This window comes from Aquarana catesbeiana, linkage group LG08 (assembly GCF_042186555.1).
Source record: "Aquarana catesbeiana isolate 2022-GZ linkage group LG08, ASM4218655v1, whole genome shotgun sequence".
Lineage (NCBI taxonomy): Eukaryota > Metazoa > Chordata > Amphibia > Anura > Ranidae > Aquarana > Aquarana catesbeiana.
The window spans coordinates 195,965,835-195,992,429 of NC_133331.1; the positions used below are offsets into that span (position 1 = coordinate 195,965,835).

Sequence of the window (26,595 nt, forward strand, 5' to 3'; positions counted from 1 at the left end):
ATTTTTTAAATGACATTTTTTTTTAAAAATACATTTTAGTGTAAATATGAGATCTGAGGTCTTTTTTTACCCCAGATCTCATATTTAAGAGGTCCCGTCATGCCTTTCTCTATTACAAGGGATGTTTACATTCCTTGCAATATGAATAAAAGTGACAACATTTTTTTTTTATTTTAAAAACAGTGTAAAAATAAAAAAAAAAAAGGTAAAATAAGTAAGAAAAAAAAATGTTTAAATGCGCCCCGTCCCGACAAGCTTGCATGCAGAAGCGAACGCATGCGTAAACAGTATTCAAACCACACATGTTAGGTATCACCGCGATTGGTAGAGCAAGAGCAATAATTCTAGCCCTAGACCTTCTCTGGAACTCAAAACATGCAACCTGTAGAGTTTTTTTAAACGTCCCCTATGAAGATTTTTAAGAGTAAAAGTTTGTCGCCATTCCACGAGCGAGCGCAATTTTGAAGAGAGAGATGTTGGGTATCAATTTACTCGGCGTAACATTATCTTTCACAATATAAAAAAACAATTGGGCTAACTTTACTGTTGTCTTGTTTTTTAATTCACAAAAGTGTATTTTTTCCAAAAAAAGTGTGCTTATAAGACCGCTGCACAAATACGGTGTGACAGAAAGTATTGCAACGACCACCATTTTATTCTCTAGGGTGTTAGAAAAAAATGTATAATGTTTGGGGGTTCTAAGTAATTTTCTAACAAAAAAAAACAAAAAAACCCTGTTTTTAACTTGTAAACAACAAATCTCAGAAAGAGGCTCGGTCCTTAAGTGGTTAAAGTAACGCAGTGCCAAAAGGCAAAAAAAAAAAAAAATGGTCATGAAGAGGGGTAAACGTTCCAGAGAGTAAGGTGTTATATGTGTGTAAAAATACACAAAAACCACTGTTGTGATTATGTAAAATGGTAAATGACAGGTAAATAGCCGTGTGGTAATGGAGAATGTGGAGTCCATGAAAATGGGGGTTCTGACCCCGCACTGAAGATGTCTCCTTTCTCTGCTTCATGTGTGTTCCTATACCTCCATATCCCTCCCCATACGTCCCTATTCCCCCTATACCTCCCTATACAGACATTCTACACACCCGACTAGGTGAGAGCGGCTTCTAACCAAACATCAGCGCAAAGCCACGCCCTCTACACCCGAACACCAATCACGACGTTCTAAACCCACAACAGTAGGCATGGTGGGCATCCTCGACTGGGCGGGCTAGTCATGTTTAAGGCACGCCCACAACTGGCGGAAACCGAGCGGGACACCTAAGTGGCGGACGAGGCGACCAATGAGCGCAGAGCCGGGGCGGGGCCGGCGGAGTAGGTGAGCTGTAATGAGACTCGGTGTAATCAGTGTCATGTCGGACCCGAACACGGCGCAACAAAATGGCGGCGGAATTGTAACGGGCTTCCTCGGAACCGGGTGACTTAAGGTGAGAAGCCGTACGACGGCGCTACGGGCGCTGGGAGAGAAGAAAGAAGCGGGTGTGTGAAGGTTTGAGTGACGTCATACTGTAACGAATGACGTCACCTGTAAACACGTTACGTCACTCCGTCACGAATGGGAGTGTGAGTGCTGTGCGCGTGCCCGAGCGGTGTTTGTGGAATGTGAGCCGGTGAGTATGTGTGATGTGTACGGTGTCTGCTTCCCGGGGTCACCGAGCACAGCCCTCCATCGCTACACCTGTTCATGTGTGACTGCTACTACTTGTTGTGTCTGTCCTCACCTCTGGGGGGCTCCACATGTCTCTGCAATACACTTCTCCAGCTCGGGCTCTGCTAGTGCTGCATGTCAATGGATGAGAATAGCTCAGGTGTACTGAGACTCTGCACAGACCTTTACTGGGAGTCCATTACCTGGAACCTGGCGTACCCCCAGCCTTTTTCTGGGAGTGTGCTGAGCCCGCCATGCATGCCCTGTCCTGGGAGCACCCCGAGCCCGCTGTACCCCAAGCCTCACCATGCCCCGTCCCAGAAACCCTGCCGCGCCTGAGCCCTGTACCGGGAGCTCACTGTACCCCTAGCCCCATATTGGAAGCCCCCGAGCCTCACCATGCCCTGTCCTAGGATTCCTGCTGTATCGGAATCCTGTACCCCTGAGCCCTGTCCTTCCTGGGAGCCTGCCATACCAGAGACCCCCCCCCCCCCAACCCGGAAATCCCACTGTACATTGAGCCCTGTACTGGGAGCCCCCTGTACTCCTAGCCACAAATTGGAAGCCCCTGAGCCTCGCCATGCCCCGTCCCAGGATTCCCGCCGTATCGGAAGCCCGTCCTCCAAGCCCCCCTTCCTTGGAGCCCCGCTGTACCCTTGAGCCCCGTACTGGTAGCCTGCCGTACCCCAAGCACCATTTTAGAAGCCCCTTGCTGTACCCCATGCCTCACCATGCCCTGTCTCGGAAACCCCGCCGAGCCTTGTACCGGGAGCTCACCGTACCTCTAGCTCATATTGGAAGCCATGCCCCGTCCCAGGATCCCTACCATACCGGGAGCCCACTGTACCCCTAGCCCCATATTGGGAGCTCCGTCCCGGGATCCCGCTGAACCAGGAGCCCTGCTGTACCCCAAGCCTCACCATGCCTCGTTCCTGGAAACCCCACCATACCCCAAGCCCTGTACCAGGAGCCCACCGTACTCCTAGCCCCATCCTGGGAGCCCCACTGTAACGGGAGCCCTTTACTGGCAGCCCGCCATACCCCAGGCACTTTACTAGGGGTCCATTGAGCCCCTTCCTGAGAGCCCGCTGTAACCCTAGCCCTTTGCTGGGAGTCCACTGTAACCTGAACTCCTTCCTGGAAGCCCTCTGCATCCCAAGCCCTTTACCTGGAGCCTGACATACCTTGAGTCTCTTTCTAAAGGCACAGTGTAACACAAGCCTTTTACCGGAAGTCTGCCAAGCCCCTCCTAGGGAGTCCGCCATACCCCAAGCCCTTTGCTGGATGTCTACTATACCCCCAGCACTTTACCAGATGTTTTCCAAGCCCCTCCCTGGGAGTCCACCATACTTCTAGTCCTTTTCTGAACGTGTTACACCCCAAGCCCTTTGCTGGAAGTCTGCTGTACCTCAAGCCCTTTACCAGGTGTACACAAGCTCCTTTCTAGGAGTCTGCCATACCCTGAGCCCTTTTCTGGGCATCTGCTATACCCCAAACCTTAAATAGGGACTCCACCGTACGCTGAGGTCTTTACCAGGTGTCTGCTGAGCCCCATCCTGGGAGTCCGCTTCACCCGAGCCTGTGCAATCTGGCACACCCTGAGCCTTTTATCGGGACCCTGACATACCTCGAGGCCTTTTCTTTTATTAGAAGTCTGCCATGCCCTGAGCTGAGCCTTTTTCCGAGCCCTTTGCTAGAAGTCTGCCGAACCCCAAGCCCTTTACCCTTTACTAGGCATCTTCCATACCCCAGGCGAAATACCTTGTTATTCCTTACTATGTCTGTTCACATCAGTGTGCTGTGGTGGTGTGTGCTGAAAAAAGTATGACCTGCAGTACTTTTTTTTTTTTTTTTTTTTTTTTTTTTTCTTCAGCGCAGCATGGTGCCAAGCAATCCATTGCCCGTGCTATAACTACTAGAACTCCATTATTTTCAGCACATCTGCACTGCTGCCTTCCAGTGTTGGTGCGTGCTGCTGGTGTGAACACGTCTGCATTTACATGGGCACAGCAGCCAATTCATTTGAATGAAAAACACAGGGAAAAAGTCCCTGACCGTTTTTCTTAAATTCACCCGCAGGGCAGCCACACATTGTGCGATTAATGACCCCAATATATATACGCTGGATGTTATCCTTGTTATTAGTTTTAGAATTGTTATAAGATGTATGTGTGTCTTTTGTTTGATTTGTTATAAATTGAATTTTGTCTCGTTGTACTGGAAATGAATTGTGTTAACAATATTTTAAACTGATAAAAATCACTTCAGTTCAATATACAGGGTCTGAGCACTTCAAAAAATCTGTGTATCGGTTTTCCTGAGCTTGTGAGGTCAGATGCCTGACAAAGAGGTCCTGCGTGGATTTTAAACGTTGCACTGACATGGTTTGTGATGTGATCGCTTCAATACATGTTTGGACCATTGTCTGTGGTTCCATGGTGTGCAGGTAGCATTTGCTTTTAGCTGAGTTAGTGAGGGTCTGCACTGATGATCAAATTTGGTTTCTTAGGCCAGCTATACAAGTTTTTTAAATCTCAGCATTTAAACCGTTAATGGACAGGTTGAATGTACTAAGTTGATCAACTTGGGTACAACCAGCCTGCCGGATTCTCTTGTGGTTCCTTCAGAGCCCTGTGCCGTAAACGGTGGCTCCTGCATGCATGCGTGGTAGTGACGTCGTCACGGCTCCGGCCAGTCACAGTGCCGGAGTCCGCGATCTTGGAAGTAAGATGGGTAAAGATCGAGCCTGCAGCTCTGACGTCTTCGTGCTGGAAAATATATATATTATATAATAATCGTTTTTTTTCTCATACTAGCACATTATGACATTGCCTTGCAGGGCGAGGAAAAAAAAAAGAAAAAGTCCAGCGGTTTACAACCATTTTAGGGCTCCATGTACACTAGCAGCTTCTAAACTTGAGTTTATGAGCGCTTGGTGTTTTTTGTTTTTTTTTTTTTTTTTTTCCCAAAGCTCCTTTTTTACTCAACTCCATAAAAGCCTACGTCCATGTACACCTAGGCTTTGAGGATAGTTTAGGAGCTGCTACGGTTAGAGGAGGTTCAACCTCTGACATCACCAACGTTCCGCACATAAAATCCAGTGAATTTTCGTTATCGGAGACTGCCGACATGGTACAAGAGGTGCTGGCAACATGCTTTAAAGTGAATGTAAACCCGATTCATGAAATTTGTCCTAGGCACAAAAGTGAGTACACTATAAATAATGTAAAGTAGTGAGTGTACAGCTCGTATAACAGTGTGAATTTGCTGTCCCCTCAAAATAAATCAAAGTGGAACTGATGGACACTGGTGAGGCTGCTGGGCACAGGTATGCTGCATATGATGGACACAGGTGAGGCTGCTGGGCACAGGAAGGCTGCATATAATGGGCACTGATAGGCTGCATATGACGGGCACTGGTGAGGCTGCTGGGCACAAGCAGGCTGCATTTGATGGACACTGGTGAGGCTGCATTGATCTCTTGTATCATGTCTGCAGTCTCTGACCGTCATCTGCATCATGTCTGGAGCCTCTGACCATTATCTGCATCATGTCTGCAGTCTCTGACCATCATGTCTGCAATCTCTGACCATCTCCTGTATCATATCTGCTAGAGGTGCATCGAATGGAAATTTTGCTAATACTATTAGCAGTATGTTTAAAGTGATACTAAAAATACTAAAGGTTCTTCCCCCCCCCTTTTTTTTTTTTTTTTTTTTTTTTTAACAAACATAGCATACTTGCCTCCACTGTGCAGCTCATTTTGCACAGAGTGGCCTCGAACCTGCTCTTCTGGGGTCCATCGGTGGATCTCTCGGCTCCTCCCCTGCATCAGATAACCCCCTAGGAGAAGCGCTCTCCCGGGGGGGGTTATCTGATGCCGAATGCAGGACTCGGCCCCGGCAGCCGTGTCATTGGATTTGATTGATGGCTGCGCTGCTATCAATCTATCCAATCTATCCAATCTATCAATCTATCCAATCAACAGCGTAGAACCCCCTAGCAGAGAGATGGCGCATCCCCGTGGGACAGGTTTGAGGGTTCAGGTAAGTAAAACGGGGGGGGGGGGGGCTGGGGGCCGGTCACTGACAGGTGTTTTTTCACCTTAATGCCTTTAAGTAAGAGACTGCAGACATGATACAAGTGATGGTTAGAGATTGCAGACTGCATTTTTCTTGACCTTTCTTGCACCAAAGGTGCCAATAATGGCAAACAATAAATTCATATTAATTTAAATTGATTATATTAAAAAGTTGAATATAATACAATTTATATATAAAAAATATAAGTATTTTTTAAAAACTGTCATTTTCGGTTTCGGTTTTCGGCCTAGTGCATCCTTCATTTTCATTTTTGGTATCGGTTTCAACACCAAAATTTCCATTTGGTGCACCCCTACCTACAAATACGCCTGCCTTCCTGTGATATAAGCAATAAAACTGCCTTCCTTATAGTGAAAAACTATATAAACATTAAACCAAAATAGTCCTTTTTTGGTTTAATATATCATTTAGGGGTCAGGAAGGTGAAAGGTTGGTGATTCGAGGGTTGGGGAGTTTTGTGTTTTGTTTTTAAAAAAAAGTTTGATAAAATGCTGATCCAAACCAGAAAACATTTCAAGGGAGGGAAAATTGGATAATGAGAATTTTGCACATGCGCTTGGCTCTGGAAGCTTTTTTGAGGTAATGTCAGTACAGAGATTCCTGAAGTTACAAAGTTTTATTTATCACAGACCCACAAAAATCATTTCCAGATGCTTGTAACACTGGGTTATATTTCATTTACAAGAGAATACTTTCTGGGTGTATGTGTACATGCAGAGCTATTTTTGTTGCATGCTGCCTTTGTAAAGGAGAAAAGTACTTAACCCTCGTTCACACGGGTACGACTTGTCATGCAATTTGACAGTTCCAAATCGCATGACAAGTCGCACCCCTTTGCAGACTGTTCATTTCGCTGCGACTCATGCCACAGCAATTATGAAAGGTTCCTGCACTACTATTCACCAATTTCATTGCCACCTGCATAGACGTCTGTTAAATGAAGTCGCAAGCCGCAATGAAATTGGCAGTGCAAATAGCACTGATATGCAGCTTTGAAATCGCACTGCTGGTGGACTCCTACCTGTGTGAAAGGGGAATAAAAACCCCTGCCAGGTTTTACTGTTGGCGATTTTTGCCACGATTTTGTACAGGTCAAAGGTCACCATTGTAAAAAGCAGAAAATGCCTGTAATCTGATGATTTAAAAAAAAAAAAAAAAAAAAAAAAAAGCTTGTGTATTTTTTTTGTTTTGTTTGACCTTCAGGCCTTTTGTTTCAGATGACAAAATTCTCAGAAACGGGGGCCATTGAAATGAATGGGATTTGTTTTGTTGGGTGTTTTTAGAGCTGAGGCTTATAGCAGAAAAACATCCAAAAACGCCTAGGTGTGAACAGAGCCTTATGCCGCGTACACATGAGCGTCCGCCTGAACTCCGAAGGACTTTCCGACGGAGTTCCAATGAAACGGACTCGCCTACACATGATTACACCAAAGTCCGATCGTTTTGAACGTGATAACGTACGACCACACTAGAATAAGGAAGTTCATAGCCAGTAGCTAATAGCTGCCCTTGCGTCCTTTTTTTGTCCGTTGGACTAGCATACAGACGAACTGATTTTTCGATCGGACTCGAGTCCGTCGGAAAGATTTGAAACATGTTGTATTTGTAGGTCTGTTGGAATTTTTGAGAGAAAAGGTCAGATGAAGCCCACACACGATTGGAATGTCCGACGGAATCGTTCTGTCGGACCTTTTATGTCGGACAGTCAGCTCATGTGTACGCTGCATCAGAGTCTCGGACGGCAAAAAACATGACCTGGGTTCTACCCATAACTTAAAGAAGTTTTTGTTTATAGATACTTTTAAACAACCAGTATGTTGCATGAAATTGTGTAGTTTGTGATTTTGTTGTTAGCTGGTGTTTGTTTTTTCTGCAGGAAGCTGTTGCATCAGCTGGTTAAACAGCTAGAAAGAAATCTGAAAGGTTAAGGTACACATTCATTGTTCTGCAATTATACATGGACAATGGTTATTTCGGATTATGTCAGTAAACATTAGTTAAAATGTATGTAAACTTCTCTAACTGGTTGTTCTTCCTTTTTTTTTTTTTTGTTATCTCTTTTGATAAGTGCAAATACCTGTTCCTGCCAGAAATCAGTGCTGTCCTTAACACTCTGCTCTTACCAGACCTGCACATGTTACCTCAGGGCTACAGGACACCCCCCACCCCTTGTTATGGATTTGAGGGAAGCATTCTATAGCCTTACTATGCTACTTTGTGCTGGGTGACAACGCTTCTGCTCCAAAGATATAGTATGGTGAGGGAGCACCATCACACTAGAACAGGAGGTGTATTACTGGCAGAATCTTCAGGTGAAAAGAAGGTGGGGGGGGCTGGAAAATAAAGGAAACTAATGCAGTTACCACATCTAAGGAACTGTAAGCTGCACTAGATAAAAATTAGATTTTTTGGATTTAGATGCACTTTAACACAAAAGAGGCATCTTTACTGAAGGTGGGAGAGTGGAATAGATGGTATGGTTGTTTTGATAATTAGCGGTGTATTTGGTACAGCCAGTATTATTGGGCAATTTTCTTTGCCTTTTTTGCAGCCAACGAACACATGCATAACACCTAAGTAAATCCAACCATAGATGGTGCAGCAGAGACTGACTGATATTCTAACCATCTATGGTCAGACTGAATGTACTATAACATGCTGGATCGAACCAGCATATGTCGTATTTTACTGCTAGCAAGAATTACTGTGTTCTCCATTAAATGAGCGATTTTTTTTTTTTTTTTTTTTTTTTTTTTTTTTTTTTTATATTTCCCTCAACCTATGGTTGCAGGAATGAAAATCGCATCATTTATGGCTGACCTTAGGCCATACACTGCTTGAAATTTGGCAGGTTCAGCAGGAACCAGCCGAGATTCGAACTATTAATGGGCAGGCTGAATGTACCAAATCAATCAACTTGGGTACAACCAGCCTGCCAGATTTGCTTGCGATTATTGCAAGCGGCTGCTATGGCCGCTAGCAATAATCACTGTCTTCTCCTGGTGGGGGGCATCTTCCCCCGCCTGGAGAAGGCAATGGCCCTAGGGTAGAGCTGCACGATTCTGGCCAAAATGAGAATCATGATTTTTTGCTTAGAATAAAAAGATCAGATTTCTCGCAACGTAAAATCTTTCACATTATACAAAAAAAAATGGGCTAACTTTACTGGTTAGTGTTTTTCTTTTTTTTTTTTTTTTTTTTTTTTTTTTATTTAAAGTAATTTTTTCCCCCAAAAAATTGCATTTGAAAGACCGCTGCGCAAATACAGTGTGACATAAAATATTGCAACAACCACCATTTTATTCTCTAGGGTGTCTACTAAAAATATATATATATAAAATGTTTGGGGGTTCTAAGTAATTTTCTAGCAAAAAAAATTGATTTTAACTTGAAACCAACAAATGTCAGAAAAAGGTTTAGTGTTTAAAGTGGTGTTCCGGCCAAAATTATACTTTTTAAATAAAAATACCCCTATAATACACAAGCTTAATGTATTCTAGTAAAGTTAGTCTGTAAACTACGGTCTGTTTTGTTATTTTATAAACTTACAGCAGGCCATTGCCATCTTAAGTCTGGGCATCTGAAGCCAGACTGTATTTCTTCCTGGATCTCATCCTTTCAGATCTCGCACATGCTCAGTGCAGCACAAGCAGTGTAATAGGTTTCAGGTCAGGTTTCCATAGCAACGGCAGTGTCAGAGGAAGTTGCCGCCCATTCCCAGAAGGCATTGCAAACAGGAAATGATGCGATGGGCCGCAGCCAGGGAGGAGGAAGTGAAAAATGAATACAGCAGATATATAGTAAGTGCTGAGAAAAAAAAAAATATCCAATTCATTTACAGTGCACAGTTTAGTGAGGGATGCTGAAGAGTTGTAAAAGTGGGTGGAACTCCACTTTAAGTGGTTAAACTTTTTTCACTTACACACCAAGTCTATTCCACTGACAAATTGTTACAATGTTTATACTTAAGTTCAACTGATAAAGAATGTTTTGTTTCCTGGCAGACTGCCCAGTTTTTTCCTTCCTTTCTTTTGAGGGCTGTGATTCAGAAGAATGGTGAAACACTTTAGTCAAGATCGCGATAACGATTCGTTAGAGCTGAACAATTAATCAAACTATCAAAAACAACTAACAAACTATCTATACCCGGAGGAATGTTATGTTCAATCCACGGTTTCCATAAAGATTCAAATTTGGGTATTTTGTCAAGAAAGATTGCATGGATCATAGCTTGCGTCACTCTTTAACAGATTGTATGCAAAGGGAGTTGTTTTTCCATGCTTTTGCTATGGTTTGTTTAGCCGCAGTGGTTACAAAGAGTAAGAGCTTAAATTGGCAAAGGGTTAAGATTTGTGGTTTATTATTCAGTAGTGCTAGGGTAGGATCAGGAAGTAAAGTAACGTGGAACATGGTAGAAAGGGTTTTGAATACTTTTAGCCAAAATGAGTTGGCTATAGGACATTCCCACCAAATGTGTATGTGTATGCCTGATGTTGTGAATCCTCGAAAGCAGTCGGAGGGGTATTGGTGGCTAAATTTAGAAATTCTGTTAGAATTGTTTATGGGGATGGGAATAATGGGTATATTGTCGTCTAACTGGGTTTTGTTCTCTCCATCTGTCAAGAAGGGAATATTGATTAAGAAGTTGTTGATATGCGCGACAGTGAGCATTAGTCGGAGTTGGGGATTTGTCTAGAAATGGGTATATTATTTGATTTGAATCTCCACCTAGTATGAGAGTTCCTCATTTATGATTTTCCTCCACAGAAATCAAATGGGAGAGAAATGACAGTGGATTTTTGTTGGGAGCATAAAAAGACTATTGTGACTTCAGCATCTTGTCGGAGACCGGATGATAATATATATCGACCTTTAGGGTCTTTGAGTTCTGTTTGGAGTGTAAATGGTGTATAATGAAAAGCAATTTAATAAACCTCTTTGGTGTCAGCTGAAGAGGTGTAAACCTGGGGGTATTTACGACTAAAGAATTTTGGATATGATTGAGATGAAAAGTGTGTCTCTTGAAAGCAGACCACATGTGCATTTAATTTTGAAAAGGATCGAAAAGCTTTAGTGCGTTTTGGGGGGAGTTAAGACCCTGTATATTAAGCGTTGTTGTATTTAGAGGGGCCATCATTTTAATTTGAAGAGAGTCAAGTATTTTGTAAATAGTTTGTGTGACTATCTCTCTAGAAGAATAGGATGACAATGGGGGATGAAAGGTTAGGAAAAAGTAGGGATTGAGAAGGGGATTAGTCAGTATACTGTCTATTTATAGTCAACGAAATAAGCTTTTATTTCAAAATAGGAGAAGATGGCTCCTAAATGGAGCTAGTATCCAAGGGGTGGTGACAAAACACCAACCAGTGGGTACAATTTGTCCAAATCAAACCGTATGGCACTCAAAGTAATGTAGGGGTGCAGTGGCTATCTCAAACTACGACAGCCATCAAACAGGTGATTTAAACAAACTTTATAACAATCAAGTCTCAAATATAATAAAGGCTTGAGGTAACAATTATGAATCCAGTTCATATAGTAATCTAGATAATTTACCACTAGAATTGTGTTTATGGTTAATCTATAAGTGAATCAAAATTGATGTTCTAGAAAGGGATGATCCATGTCGAAGATTGTCATATGCTATCCCAACAGGGATAAAAGTTCTTTAATTTGTAGGCTTAATGAAAGACCGAGAGGTATTCAATCTCCGATCAAAGGATGGACAAATTATTTGGATATGCCTAGGTTTTTGTTTTAAATGATGTATTGACAAACAGACCAGAATTAAAGCTTTATCTCTGGTCAGTTCGCTCATGGGGTATGGTTTAGTATGATATTAATTAGGCATATACCTATAAGAAAAGATATCACCCTTTAAGGATATAGATATATATTCTGAGATCATTGGTTCTGCTTCTGGAGTAGGTGAAGCAAAACGACTCCTCTTATGGATGCTGAAGAATGGCAGTTGTTCAGGAGTGTCCTTTTGATGTTGAGGGGAACCGGAGTTCGCCCGACGTTTGGAGCCTTCTGTAATTGTTTCTGGTGTTGACAGGCGAAGATCTAGGATTTAAAAATAAAAATAAAAAACACATAGAATCGCGCTAATAAATTACAAAAAAGTGCATAGAGACTGTGAAAACAGTGTCAAAACAAATTAAAGTGAAAAATAAATATACTAGGAAATAAGGTGGCATCAAGGGTTAACCACCCATGCACCCTTAAAGGTCCAAAACTAAGTGTGCTAAAAAATATTCTATAATGGTGGCAACTGAAATAAACCACCTAAATGAAAAAACATCCAAGTGAATATAAATATTCTTCTGTGAAAAGCAGTCCACCACCAAGAATGGAAGGGGTGACTCCTTACCGGAAAGCCATGATCCCCCACTACAGAGGATCATAACTTGCAAAACAGCTGAAACTGGCAACTGGGGCTTGCATCGCTATCCACTTACGAGGTCATCGAATCATCAAAAGTTATGGACCAGCTCGTAGAGGATGCGTACCATAAAATGAAGATAGAACTCCCATAGTGTAAAACCTTTAAGGACTTTATTAAAAAACTCATAAAATTCACGCTTACAATGTCGTTCAGAAAGAAAAGCCTTAAGTCCGGTCCGTTGGCCATGTGGACTCGATGATAGAATGTTGCAGTAAAAGGATCCAGCAAAAGCTACACTTGTTTCCAGCACGTTTCAGGGGTTATGGGTCCCTCTTCATCAGGGTGTTTAGGTGGATGCAAAGTGTTAGTGGAGTTTCAAAGTTGCCATAAGCAGAAACAGGGAGGCCTAGCAATGGGTTTTATTTCATGTTTTGGTGTCACCCGGACAGGATATTTTGAGAATTTCTCTGATTGGGACACGGACAACACTGAAAACACGCAGAGGTTGTGACTCTTCCCCTGAGTTTTAGAATCTCCTCTCCCGGGCTGCTAATTAAGATCTAGGATTGTGGTGAGCAAATCATCAGCAGTTTTGCAGGTATAGGTGGTTCCTTTGTAGGTAAAGCAACTGGCAAAGGGAAAATTCCAGCAATATGACATACGATGATATTGGAGCACTTGTAAGTGAGGTTTCATAGATTTTCATTCTAATGAGTGTTTGAGAGAGGTCTTGCTAAATTTGGTATCGATGACCCTGGAATATTAAGGAATCTTTGTTGCGGGCAGCTTCTAATAACTGTTGTTTGTGCGGAAATTTAATAATGTCTCTGGGGGGGACCATCTTTTTTATGGGGTGTTAGAGATCTGTGTATTCTGTCCATTTCTAATTGTTCGATGGGGATAGAAAGGGCGAGCTCTTCGAAAAAGTGCTGTGGTAGTTGATTGAAGATCCTCGATTACTTCAGGAATTCCCTGAATACGGAGGTTGGATCTCCTGTTTTTCAAAGTCCTCAAGGCGGGTTTGGAGGGAAGAATATTCCTCTTTGAGGTATTCTAGTTCTTCAGCATGGTTTGAGGTAGTGACATCAAATTCATCAACCCTTTGTTCCAAGATGGAGGTGCGACTGCCTACCTCACTGATCTCTTGTCAATTTATCAGTAATGGCATCAGAGGTGTTCTGTAGGACTTTATGGAGGACCCTTTCAAATTGACTAAGTCAAAATAGGTGATGTATTTTGTAGAGAGTTGGGAATAATCCCAAAATCATATTCTGACTCGCTGCGCTGTGTGGAAGCTGGAGACCGCAGCTGTTTCTGTGAGTGAGTGAGAGGATGGCGGTGCCGTCATTTTAAAAGTGGATCTAGTCAGTGCTTCTTGGGCTTTTCCTGCTTTTAGTTTGGTTTTCCTCCCGCTGTACATCATACTAAAATGTGCCTGGGAGTAACAGTAAGGCGACAGTTACCGTGTAGGGTCTGCTCAGTTAGGCAATACATCCAAAGGGGAGTAGGTATGTGTTCCAAGTCAGTATTCAACATTTCAAAGGGTATTCCCATCCGCACTAGTAATTTTACACATACAAGTCAGTTGTGTAGTTACAAAAATCAATCCCTTAACAACACCATTAGTAAACTTACTACATACAAGAATACAACCTCTGGGATACTTGTGGGTAAACTTGTTAGTGCTGCGCTTGAGGCTGGAGCTGAGCCCCAACGTAGTTCTCTAAGAAGTTTTTCATTGGGAAACAATACATACATATGCAGTGGTAAAATTTGTTACCCATGGATCCCCGCAGGAGTGAAAGGATGGTGTTATTTAGCATAGTACCAGTCATGTCAGGCCTAGGCCAGACTCAGGAGCATCACATACAAGTTACTTCAAGTCCAGTACATAGGTTAACTTATAAATACAAGAGAGAAAACCAACCTATGTTTTCTGCCTCGGATAAGATATGGACATGGTTTCCATCCTGGACAGGATGGGGCATAACCATGATGGACAAATTAAATAACTACACTAGTCTAATAAATTATGTTATGGAAAAAACTCCCAAGATCTAGAACTACTCAATGTCGAGCTCAAAGCAATTAGACAACTAGAGTTACACGAATTAGCTATTGTAAGCATGAGTGCAGCGCTAACAGGTTTATGTGAAATGACCCAAGATTATGAATGTTGTACATGGATTCATAATACCAGCCTGGAAATCCCAGACTACTATGACGTTATTAATCAACACCGAACACAGGTAAATTAATTAATGAAACAAGCAAGGGACATAGGTAATTATGGATGGGAACCCCTTTTCTAGTTTAGGTGGAATGTTTTCATGGTTAAAGGACATAGTGATTATGATTATCGTAGTACTATTGTTAGGATTGATAGGCTACCTGATTTTCAAGCTTACTTTGCTCTGTATTAGCAAATGCACTACACCAGACCAACCTTCTTACGCATATAAACAATATCTGCAGCTTTAAGTAAACTAATACAACAAGCGTAGCAAGAACCATAGATTTCAGGAGGCTGCGTATCTGTAGAAAGTCATATTCATGACTTAAGAGGGGGTCGAAAGGTTATGCTAAGACTCCATTTTGTTCTGTCAGCCATCTTAAATAGTATGTACAGTTAGAATACCTCTTCAGCTTTGCAGAAGTCTATATCAGCATGAGATTCTTCTAAATTAACTGTTCTCACATACTTCTTATTTACACTTTCACACAAGACTGAAGCCCTCTAGGTGTGGGCACCAATCCTACACAGGAGAAGTTGTCACCAAAAATGTAATAGCTTACAAATTAGTGTACCATAAAAATAAATCATCCAAACATGAATATCATGATAGTATAGTGATCCTCTGCTTTTACATCTATTACAACCCGGATATCCCAAGGCTGCTTACCTGCCAACCTAAGGAGCTACATGCGCATTACCCCTGCAGGGGTAGTAGGATCTGGTGAGTGGGGACCCTTGAAGAGGAGTACTTTTGGTGCAATTTTTGCAGTTTTTTTTTTTTTTTTTTTTCTGTTTTTTGGTGCGATTTATTATTTATTTTTTTTTCTTGGGTTTATATACACCTTGATTTTATGATTGGGACACTATATGTATACACGTATATGGTGCGATAATTACATTTTGGTGCCGTTTTTTTATAACTTTTTTTTTTTGGTGCAATTTCTTTGCATTCTTATTTGGTTTTGGTTTTTGGGTTTGGACACTATATGCACTGTTATAAGCAGAGGATCATTATACTATCATGATATTCATGTTTGGATATTTTATGCACCTATATAAGGAGAGGATTTATTTTTATGTTACACTAATTTGTAAGCTGTTACATTTTTGGTGACAACTTCTCCTGTGTAGGATTGGTGCCCACACCTAGAGGGCTTTAGTACTCACCTACTGGGGTAGGTGAGGTGTGATAACTATTACACTATCACCTTTATGGTAACTGTTTTGTTATAATTTATTCCACAATAGCACTGTCTTTTAATATTTAGCCACTATAGAGTGATTTGGTAGAGCACTATTTGACATATAGGTAGCGCCACTTGCCCCTTCACATCTTCTTTCTTTTCTATATTCTAGAGCCCTCCTACAGGGTGCTTTTTGGGAAGGCTGCAACCTTCATACACGTCCTAAGCGCAGACCTTCCTAATTAATTCAGAGAACAAAGACTGTCTTGATCAGCTGTAATTGCCTTAATATCTACTGCGCACGTTTTTAACTATGAATATTCCATGTGATTTTTAATTTGCTATAAGAAACGCTTCCTGGCAAATCCAATACAATCAGTTTCTAGAATGTAACATCGTGTGAGTGTCATTTCTTTATTCTCGGAAACTGATTCCAGATATATCTGAAATGCATAATACATCGATCCGAGGTCTGAGAGGTTAAAAGGGACCCCCCTAGACACAGGATTAACCCTTTCAGCACTGGGGGCTCGTCCGGGATGGTTTAGAGGGACAGCTAAAAGTGGGATCTTAGCAGGGTCTGTATATGGATGAGACTCGAGAAATTAGTCTGTCGGGTCCTGGTCGGAGCGGAGCGCTTAGGCAGACATGTCCGTCTCAGGTGACTTCACGCATGCGTCCGTGAAGGGCATTTTTCATATTTTCTCTGGATGCCGATTTTCATTTTACCTCAATCTAACCCTTAGATTTGTCAAGAACAACCAGTAACACTACCACACCTGGAGTTTTTATAGTAGCTGACCCTACTATTACTGTGTGGTACTATCAGGCCAAAAATTTTAGGAACCAAAACAAGTCTGCACTATAAGTTTTAATTAAAAAAAAAAACAAAAAACAACTTTTGGTGACAGAGCGCATTGTGCCATCATCGTATGTTACCAGTAAAATAATTGCATGCACCGACAGCTCATCTTGAAAATGAATATATTTTCTATTTGCATTATATATTAAAAATGTGCTAAAACACAAGGATTACAGAAGTGTAAACCTTTTACAGTTGTCTTAAACTGTTTATTTGTGGTTAAGTGACTAAATTAAAAAGGAAACCACATGATACATCTCTGCTTTACTGCACTTAATAAAGCTTTTGCATACATCTGACCTCTTCCCACCAATCTGACACAGCAGTATGTATGTGTGTGTGTGTAATATATATTAGTATACATATAGCTGATAGCTTGTAACATTCTTAACAATTTGCTGTTTTGTGCAATTTGGCAATACCAAGTGCAGTGCACTAAGTCATAGCATCAAATGGGAATCATTGCTGTAATGAACCATTAAAAAAATTGGCTTTGGCTGCTTGCTGTGGATTTCATAATGCCACATTTACATCCATGATGTCGTGGTAAAGTTAATTAATATCAAATGTACAAGTAGAAAAACATCGGAATGGAAAATATATTGGTGTGTGGGCAGTGGGTTTTTTTTTTTTTTTTTTTTTTTTTTATTGCATACATTTTTATAAGCATAAAATTACTGGTTCAAAAGTGTTCCTTTGTGAGACTGATTTATAAAGCCTTGAGACGCAAACAATGCTATGGTGCAGAGGTACATAGTCCGTTTGGGAACCCATGTTGGGTCCTAAAATGTATTGGGGTCAAAGTAGCTGTTAGTACAGTTCCATTTTTTTATTTTTTTTATTTTTTGGGTGTTGGTGCCACTCTGGCATGTGACACTGTTAATGCAGTAGTATAACTTCAAGCTTTAGCTTTCTGGCCATAAGTGCCACATGGTTGGTTGTGTGTGTGTGTGTGTGTGGTGTTTTTTTTTTTTTTTTGTTTTTTTCTTTATTCTATAGTATAATGCCATGTTCACCATTCACATGAATTTTATCACTGCGATCTGCTGATATCCAGCAACTTTTTTTGCTTTTTTTTGTAGCCACTTCCTGTCTGCAGGCATTCGCTTCTCAGCTCAAGCACAACAGTGGACCACACCTGTAATCTATTGTAAAACGGGTGACAGGTTGACAATAGGCATGGTACACTGTTGTGCTGGGGCTGCTGCAAAAGCCTGTAGACAGGAAGTGGCTGTTCATACGCTCCTCCTGTATGGTCACAATAGAGGAATGGTCCACTATTGTCAAACATAGGAAACCCAGCCTGCGCAATGATGTGCAGGAGTTGCTGGAACAAATGTATGTATAACAAGAAGTGTCTGGAAAAAGACCACCACAGCTCGCCACAGTTTTTAATTACTTAAAGCTGCAGATTTACGAATAGTGGAAATGATTTTTGAAATGACATTAACATGTTAAAGCTTGAGTTTTTGTGTTAGGTGCCGTTCACACTTGAGCGTTTTGTAGCTCAAAAATTATCAACATGCAAAAAACTTATTTTCAATTGGCCCTTGTTCACATCTGAGCATCCTGTTGCTTGTAACAAAATGCCTGTCCCTCAAAATACATGAGCTACTTTTCAGGCAGAATTGAACATTTTATGGAACGGCCTGAAACGTGCGACATGAGCTTTTTTGCAAACATTTTTTTTCTAGTGTTTTGTGTGTTTTCTGCTCAAACAGCAGATGCTCCTTTTTTTTATACAGCATTTCACACCTTTTAGTTGAAAAATGCCTGACAAAAGCTTCAAAAACATGCAATTCTGCTCCAAAAAAAGATGGAAACCGTGAAGCTTAGGTGTGAATGTAGCCTTATGATTTACATATACTTGCAGTTACAGGAAGGTACCTTTTTCATGTTCCATTTATGACATTTACTATAATAGAATCATACTGCCATTTTGCAGTGGTGTTGCTTTCATACTAAATATAATATAAATGGTCTGCACAGTGTATTGCACAGTTGTCCTTCATGAGGCCAAATGACATTGTTGTATTAGCGTAACAAGAGTTTCATGAGTCAAGCAAACTGTTTTCTCTTTAGATGTGTCTCTGTCATTCATTAACATGCCTCACGCTTTGATCATTTCAGTGAAGTCTGTTTCCTCTTTTCTCTTAGATTATGTTTTATGACGTGGATTTACTGTATTCCAGCTGTGTCTTTTGATGTGACTGCTCTTGCCGGATTTGTCCTCTGAAGATGGATGTGTGTGACCTGTTACCGAACACAACTTAGGAGCTGGCTGATTGTTGCTTGGATGTTTATTGTGGTGCACGGATGACCTCTATGGGTTTCATCTGGCTTTTGGATACAGTTTTTCAACCATGGTAAAACTTGCAAACCCTCTGTACACGGAGTGGATTTTGGAAGCCATACAAAAAGTAAAAAGACAAAAACAGCGTCCTTCGGAAGAACGGATTTGTCATGCAGTGTGTGTATCCCATGGTCTTGATAAAAGGCTTGTACTTGAGCAGCTTGAACTCAGTGTACAGGATGGCTCCATTCTCAAGGTTAACAACAAAGGTGTGGTTTCATACAAAGATCCAGAAAACCCTGGGCGCCTTACAAATGTTAAGCCTGGTCCTCTACCTAAAGCAGCCAAAGGCCAGCGAGCTGTAAGTACCGATCTGCGCACTGTGGACTGGAATAAACTCCTTCGTAGGGCACTGGAAGGCCTTCAAGAATCCAATGGCTCCTCGCTTAAGAATATTGAGAAATATTTGCGTAGCCAGAATGATTTGGTTGGAATTGTGGCAAATCCTATTTTCCAGAGGAGGCTGCGTCTAGCAGCCAAGCGAGCTGTTAACAGCGGGAGGCTACTGAAAGATGGCCCACAATATAGGATTCACTATGGAGGATCAGAAGGGAAAGGTGTATCCAAATATTCTTCCTCTTCCATCCTTCCTCTAGTCAGTCTCCTTCCTCATGAGAAGGATCAGGTGAGTGTAGAATACATGTCCACAGTTAATAAACTGTTCTTTAAAGTGTACAGTGGAGTGAGTCGTTTGTTTTTTTGGGAGCTTGACTGTACTAACTGACCACATACTTTACAGTTTCTACTTATTGTATGACAAAATCAGAAATTAATTTTATCAGTAAAGACTTCCATTGATGATTCACATGGGTGGTAGTTGAGAAATTTAAAAAAAATAAAATTTTGAACTCCCTGCTTCCTGAAATCTATCTTGTTAAACTCTCTTCTTTTTTTGTCATTTGTTGACTCAAGTCACTGTCAGCCACTGAAAAGCGAGCAAGGCTTCTGTGATCATTTATGTCTCATGCACACAAACACTTGTAGAGCTAAAACATACTTAAAGTAGAACTTTACTGTTCATTTAAGATTTATTTTTTTGCCATCTGAGTCACCTTGGGAAGCGTTACCTTCACTTCCATCCCATAGCCAAAACGGGAAACCCCTGCAAGTTTAGGGAATCGCTTGAAAAACCTCCAGGTCACCAGAAGGTCTCCCCATTGGAAGATTCCCCTCTATTAACTTTTCTGTAAATACGTAAGTTTTCTCCTTCACTGACGGGACACTGGTAGGTGGCACTGAAAGGCTGCACTGATAGATGGCATTGATAGGTGTCACTGATGGCACTGGCAGGCGTCACTGATGGCACTGGCAGGCATTGGGGATGTGCACTGATTGGCATTTCCCTGGTGGTCCAGTGTGGTGGCGTCCTGGGTGGGCATCCATGAGGGGGCTGCGCCGATAAACAATCAGCACAGGATCCCCCGCTCAGGAGAGCAGCTGATTGGCTCTCCTCTACTCATGTCTGTCAGACGCGAGTGAGGAAAAGCCGTTCAACGGTTCTTCCTGTTAACATCGTGATCAGCCGTGATTGGACACGGCTGATCACGTGGTAAAGAGCCTCCGTCAGAGTCTCTTTACTGAGATTGGTGTAGCGGTGATGTGCAGTATTAGTTTTCTGCCACACATAGCATTTTGCTTTTAGGCCAAAAAGTTCAATTTTGGTCTCCTGATCAGAGCACCTCCTTCCACCTTTGCTGTGCCCCACATGGCTTCTTGCAAATGGGACTTATGACTTTCTTTCAGCAATGGCTTTCTTCTTGCCACTCTTTTTCAGGCCATATTTGTGGAGTGCACAACTAATAGCCTGAGGGCTTTCACACTGGAGTGATGCGCTGGCAGGATGCTAAAAAAGTCCTGCAAGCAGCATCTTTGAGGCGCTTTAGGAGCGGTGTATATACACTGCTCCTAAAGCGCCCCTGTCCATCGAAATCAATGGGCGGTGCCGGTAAAGCCCCTCTGTAGCAGCGCTTTTACCCCTTTTTCGGGCGCTAACGGGGGTTAAAAGCACCCCGCTAGCGGCCGAAGAGCGCCGCTAAAATTAGCGGAGCTTTACCGCTGACGCCTCAGTGTGAAAGTGCCCCTTGTTGAATAGATCCTTAAAGCACATACTGTATACAGTTTTGAGTAAAAGCCAGTTGGGCCTGGTACCAGTATGTTTGTTTTTTTTGGGTTGAGTGAGGCAACAAACACCTTGAAGAATCCACACAACACAGGGAACATATACAAAATCCATGCAGATAGTCAGTCATCTTTTTGTGTGGCAAGAAAATCCACAATCCTAGTGCTGGCAGGCAAGAGTAGCGGGCACCTATCCAACCGCTTAAGGGGACTTTGTTTCAGCACCTGTTGTCTTTCATGTTGCAGTTAACATATTGCCATTTACAGTTTATCTCCATGAATTGTATCACTCCAAAAAAAGAAAAAAAAAAAAAGTCAAAGGTGGTGCAGTTATGTCGGTGAATGTTACCATGGTGATCTTAGAGCATTGTAATAGGATAAAAGCTCAGCAGGATGCATTTAGGTGGGTATATGATAAACACTGCAATGGAGAGCTGTGCAGAGCTTAACCATATCTTGAGGGGTGAATAGTGTTCTGTATTTTTATCCATAGTGATATTTAACTCTTGTTGTCACAGAACAGTGACTTATGATTCTTCAACTGTAGTGGTTAACCAAAAGCATGTTGTCATCTTCGGCAGTAAATGAGCGCCTTGGCTGATGCATAAACCCCTTGTCCTTTACATTCATCCTGTGAATCATAGGTCCTCTCCATCAAGGAACAAAGGGGTGTTTTCAGCTCTTGTTTTTGCAGAAGGCCAAATCTCTTGTAAACACAGAAATGAAGTGGGAGCAGCTGCAGTCACCACGAGGATGTGAGGGGCTACTGACACAAAGGTTTCACAATAATTCAGAGTCTGCACCCAGGGTTCCCCCTGCCATCTGCAAGGCGGCTCAGCCAGCCTTCTATAGAACAACTGGCAGCCTGCAGGCATGTGTTCCTGGACTGCACATTAGGGACATGTATCCCTTGGTAACAGCCAAGAAAATGAATAATAAACCTGGCAGTGAAGCTTAACGCTCTTCTGATTTACCATGAGCATATGTAATAGGCTTACATACTACATAATATCATACCGTCATTTTACACTTTTTTTTCTTTGAAGCAGACTTGTTAAATTGCATGCAATTTGTTATGTCATCGAATTTGACAGCATTAACAAATGCTTTTTGTACACAGAACCAACCAGATGTCAGTTTTACATACTGTACTGAAATTTAGCTGTGCTTTTTGAAGTATTAACTGAATATTTCATTTAATAATGATAATTAAGATCCTTGCAGATAAATTAAACCAGAGCCATAATCACATGAAGATATGTTTTCACTGAAAATATGTCAATCTTCAAGTATGGCTGTCATTCAAAAAGTGCAAATCTTTTCATGCTTTTTTTTTTTTTTTTTTTTTTTTTTTTAATGTTTTGTGTGTGTGTGTATTATGTATACAGCGATTTGACAAATACTCTGTGGGATGACATCTGTTTTTTCTAAAAACATATGACCTATTCCATTGACATTACTTAAATTTTAAACCCATAATTGTCTGTCCCGGACCACAGTATAGATTGAAGTACAGAGCTGTCCATTAATCATAACAAATCTGTAATGGACTGTTAAACAGAACCCCACTGTGAGAATTAAAGGCCTATTAAGATGGGATTTTTTTTGGCATAAAGGGAGTACTTGCAGTGTGTGTGTGGTTTTGTTTTGTTTTTTTTAAATGCAATTTACTTGTAAAGTGGTCAGGTGGCTGTAAATAACATTATTTAGTCAAGTTTGTAAAGATATAGGTCTAACATCTATTCCAAAAAAGTTGGGATGCTGTGTAAAATCTACATAAAAACAGAATGCAATGATTTGCAAAAGGCCATGTTTTAGGCCCCTTTCACACGGGGCGGATCCATTCAGCGGAGTCCTCCAGCTCGGTGGGAGATCGCTCCGTTGATCTCTGCTGAGCTGGCGGATGACACGTCTGTCTCTGCTCACTGAGCTGGTAGGGACCTGTCAGAGCCCCACTGATGTCTATGGGTAGATTGGACGAAAACGAACAGCATGTCCATTTTTCATCAGATCTTATCCGATCTGCCAGACGGATGGCTGAACGTATCTCCATACGTCTGTCTTTAGAGTATCTAATGGCTAGCGAGTGTCAGCGGACACATCTCCGCTGACATCCGCCTGCCCATAGGAGTCAATGGGTGGCCCGCTTGGATCCACCTGAAACGGACAGGTGGATCCGAGCGGGCTTATAGTGGGAAAGGGGCTTTATTCACACTAGAAAGTAGAAGTCATATCAAATGTTTAAACTGAGAACCACTGTACCATTTTAAAGCGGAGGTAAAGTGTATATTTGTGTGTGTGATATATTTTTTTGGGGGGGGGGGTCCTCCCAGGTGGGTTATGCCATAATGTGCTGGTATGTACAGCATATTAGTACATTATGGCAGACTTGCCTGCCATATGGTGTCCTTCAGTGCAGTGCTGGGACCGATCCGGTGGGCCCCCCACGCTTCCATCTTCACCCGATCTTCCTTCCGGGGCCCGTGCCTCCATTTGAAAGGTCAGGCCGCGATTGCGCCACTCCACACATGCGCACGGGAGTCACATCACTGCAAATGGGGTCGTAAATGTTTGTTGAGCTGCGCATGCGCGGCTCAAAGAACATGAGATGACAGGAGGATACATGAATGGCAGAAGAGACCAATAGGCTCCCCTCACAGCCCCCTAATACTCACTTGAGCTCCCTCTTGATCCAGCACTGACATTGTGGTATCGGAGAGCCTGTTCCTTTTGCTTGGAGTGCAGATAGAGGGATCCTTCACGATAGCCCAACCTGTTGATTTTAATCTACTGACACAGTGATATTAACCCTATTTGGGGAAAGGGCTTGTGACCCCATCTCTCTAGGGGTCCACTCTGGAAGGTAAGCAGCAATTATTACCAGGGGTGGAAGCTCTTCATGAAGTCACCTGCATAATCTTTTTAACAGCACTGTTTTTGGACACATTATTGATGCTTGCGATTTAGTCATATGAACTTTATTTGCATATGTTTGTTAGAGCGCTGCACTGTTTTATTAATATGCTTCTTTCATGGGGATTTGGTAATTTGACTCTGAGTGTTCAGCAGCTTTTTATTGTCTATAGGGTTTTAAATGCGCTGATATTTTTTACAATCCAACAATGTGCATGAGAGACTCAGCTGTCCCAGGACTCCCTCTCCTCTTTGGCTGAGACAGCAGCGGGGTCCCATCTCAGCCAGTGAGCAAATAAGGGGGGGGTGCGAGCCGCAGCACTATGTCCTTTTGGATGCACAGAGCAGTGGTTCGGGAGCGAGCATGCACCCGCGCCCTCAGGGAAAGCAGGGGCACTGTCCAGCATTCCAGGTAGCTCAGCAAGACAAGACATTGCCTGACACAGCAGAGGTTCTTGGTTCAAACCCAGGACCTGACACTGGGCTTCGGAGCTCACCTGAGTCGATGGATTGACGGACTATACTCATCCCCCTTAGCCAGAGTAAAAATGTAATTATTTATTACCTGAAGAGTTCCCCTCTCATCTTTATCCTCACATTGGAACCCCTTTTACCCATTAGAGCCAACCCTAATATCACTGGTCTGAAAAATTCAGTAAGTATAGCAGTCTTTCAAACTTCAGAATAAATTTCCACAAATTGGAGACCTTAAATCTTCCACACAAAGCGAATGCATTAAAACCTCCCTTTTTTTTTTTTTTTGTACATTTTAACTGGGCTCAAATCCTATTCAGTATCTGAGAATCTTCCTGACTTCGTCTATTCGAGATCTTTTACGACAAACTTTCCACCCTTTCTGACGAATATTGTAAATTATTTGAGGAAATGGTTTTATAAATGTTTTTTTCTTGGTTTGGATGGAATAGTATCCTTAAAATGAATGCCCTTTCACGCTTGCCTTATCTCCTACAAACCCTCCTAATCAGGATACCAAAAACGTTTCTCAGGCAAATACGTGGAGAGTTCAGCTTGTTCCTGTGGGCCCAAAATTCGCAGAGTCATACTTGGTCATTTCCCAAATGATGTTGTGGTATGGACTAGGGCTGGGGAAAACGTTTTGAATCGAGTTGAGAGGTCAAATCGATTCAAATTTCCAGCAAATCGATTTTTTTTTTTTTTTTTCTCTCACCAGGACCGGCGCTGACACTGCGCTGGTCCTGAGGAGCTGCGGGCAGGAGTTTTTAGGCAAGGCCGCGGCTTCGGCCTAGTCCGCGAGGCCAGATGCCGTGGACTAGGCCGAAGCCGAGGCCTCGCCTAAAAACTCCTGCCCGCAGCTCCTCGGGAGTGGCGCGGTGTCCATCAAAAAAGGAAAAACTCCGTTCGAATTGTGAATCGAGTGTTGTGTTTTTTTTTTTTTTTTTTTGAGAAAATCGCCCAGCTCTAGTACACGGACAGACGGCTCACCTTATGTTAATAAAATAACTAGTCCCCCTACATAATAAAAATTATGATCTGATCGAGGAAGTCAGAAATCTTCCTTCCTTCCCCCCGGGATTCTCTTTTAACTCCCCGATTTACAACCTTTTGAGCTGGTGAATTGGGGAGGATTAATTTTGACACATCGCCAGTGAAGTGCTGAGATCGCAGCTTCATAACCTGGCCGTTTCTGTGTCAGACACTGACGGATTTTCAGTGTGCAGAGATAATCTGCAGAGAACATGTTCTCCTCCGATCATCTCTGTTTCATAAACCCTTTTATGAGCTGAGATCAGCGGCGATCCTCTGGATCACCGCTGTTCAGTTTCATAAATGGACACCTATGTGAGCAGACTGCAGTTCCTCTTTAAGTAGTTAAACTGCTCTCATTTGCAGACCGAAGTTCATCCCTTTGATCTGTAAATAAACAAAGATGCAGTTTTTTTTTTTTTCTTATCTCTTTCAGCTGAGCAATGTTGTTGATAAACATTGCCAGCTGTGAGCAGGGAACTGCTCTGCACTTTTTACATGATTTGTGAAAATGATGGCTGCAGATTGTTTGGGGGGGTTGAATCGTTTGTAGGCATAGACTATTAATTGGGCAGCTCTAATGTCTATGCCTACAATCATCTCTGTTGTACACTACTTTGTCAACCACTTCCTCTTCGTTCATATGAGCTTCAGTCACCCAAAGGGTTTCCTGGACTACCCTTAGTCATGTCTTTACACTGTTAAAAGAAAAAGTGTCCTTGCCACATAAACCATATAGCTGTGCTTATTTATCCTGCTATATCCTATCTTTCGCACATATATTGGCTCCAGTTTCCTTTTTTTTTCCAGACTTTAGCTGGGTTGATAAAACTCATTCTCTCTGCTGGAATCCTTGCAATATGACAAAAGCCTTCTGGGGCTGCTGTTTAAGAGCCTGTGTTGCCCAGTGACAGCAGAGCACCCTTGTTGCTATTGATTGTGCTACTCGGTGGAGTGAAAATTATTGATCAAGCCGCTAAACAGGCAGTTATGTGATAATCTGTTGAATGAAGTGCCAGGCTGCCTGCTCTTGGCAGGGAGGCAGATGTGTACTTAGGCCTGTGTTAACTACTGTAGGGTCAATAGAAAATGCCAGCAGCAAGCTCTTTTAGCTCAAGCAGCATATTGCATTACCACAGATTGAATGTAAGCGTTTTAAAACCCAAGGCTGCACAAACTGTTAAAGATCATCTCCCCTAAGCACTGTTTACATTTAAACTGATTATATAATATAAAACCAGTGTCATTGTAGAAAACCTCATGCATCTAACA

The 26,595-nt window shown here is 42.1% G+C and overlaps 1 protein-coding gene across 5 annotated transcripts in view; it reads left to right on the forward strand.

Moving 5' to 3' along the window:
* The first annotated feature begins 1,283 nt into the window (after positions 1 to 1,283).
* KAT6B (lysine acetyltransferase 6B) overlaps positions 1,284 to 26,595 on the forward strand; it is a 228,609-nt gene continuing 203,297 nt past the window's right edge. For 2 of the 5 annotated variants that reach the window (XM_073596768.1, XM_073596772.1), the window contains exons 1-2: positions 1,285 to 1,439; positions 18,591 to 19,411. In XM_073596768.1, the coding sequence (XP_073452869.1) occupies positions 18,797 to 19,411 (615 nt within the window). In that variant the 5' untranslated portion in view covers positions 1,285 to 1,439; positions 18,591 to 18,796. Of the gene's footprint in view, positions 1,440 to 1,498; positions 1,623 to 18,590; positions 19,412 to 26,595 lie in introns of those variants that run through there. The other 3 variants (XM_073596770.1, XM_073596769.1, XM_073596771.1) reach the window with 3 other exon arrangements.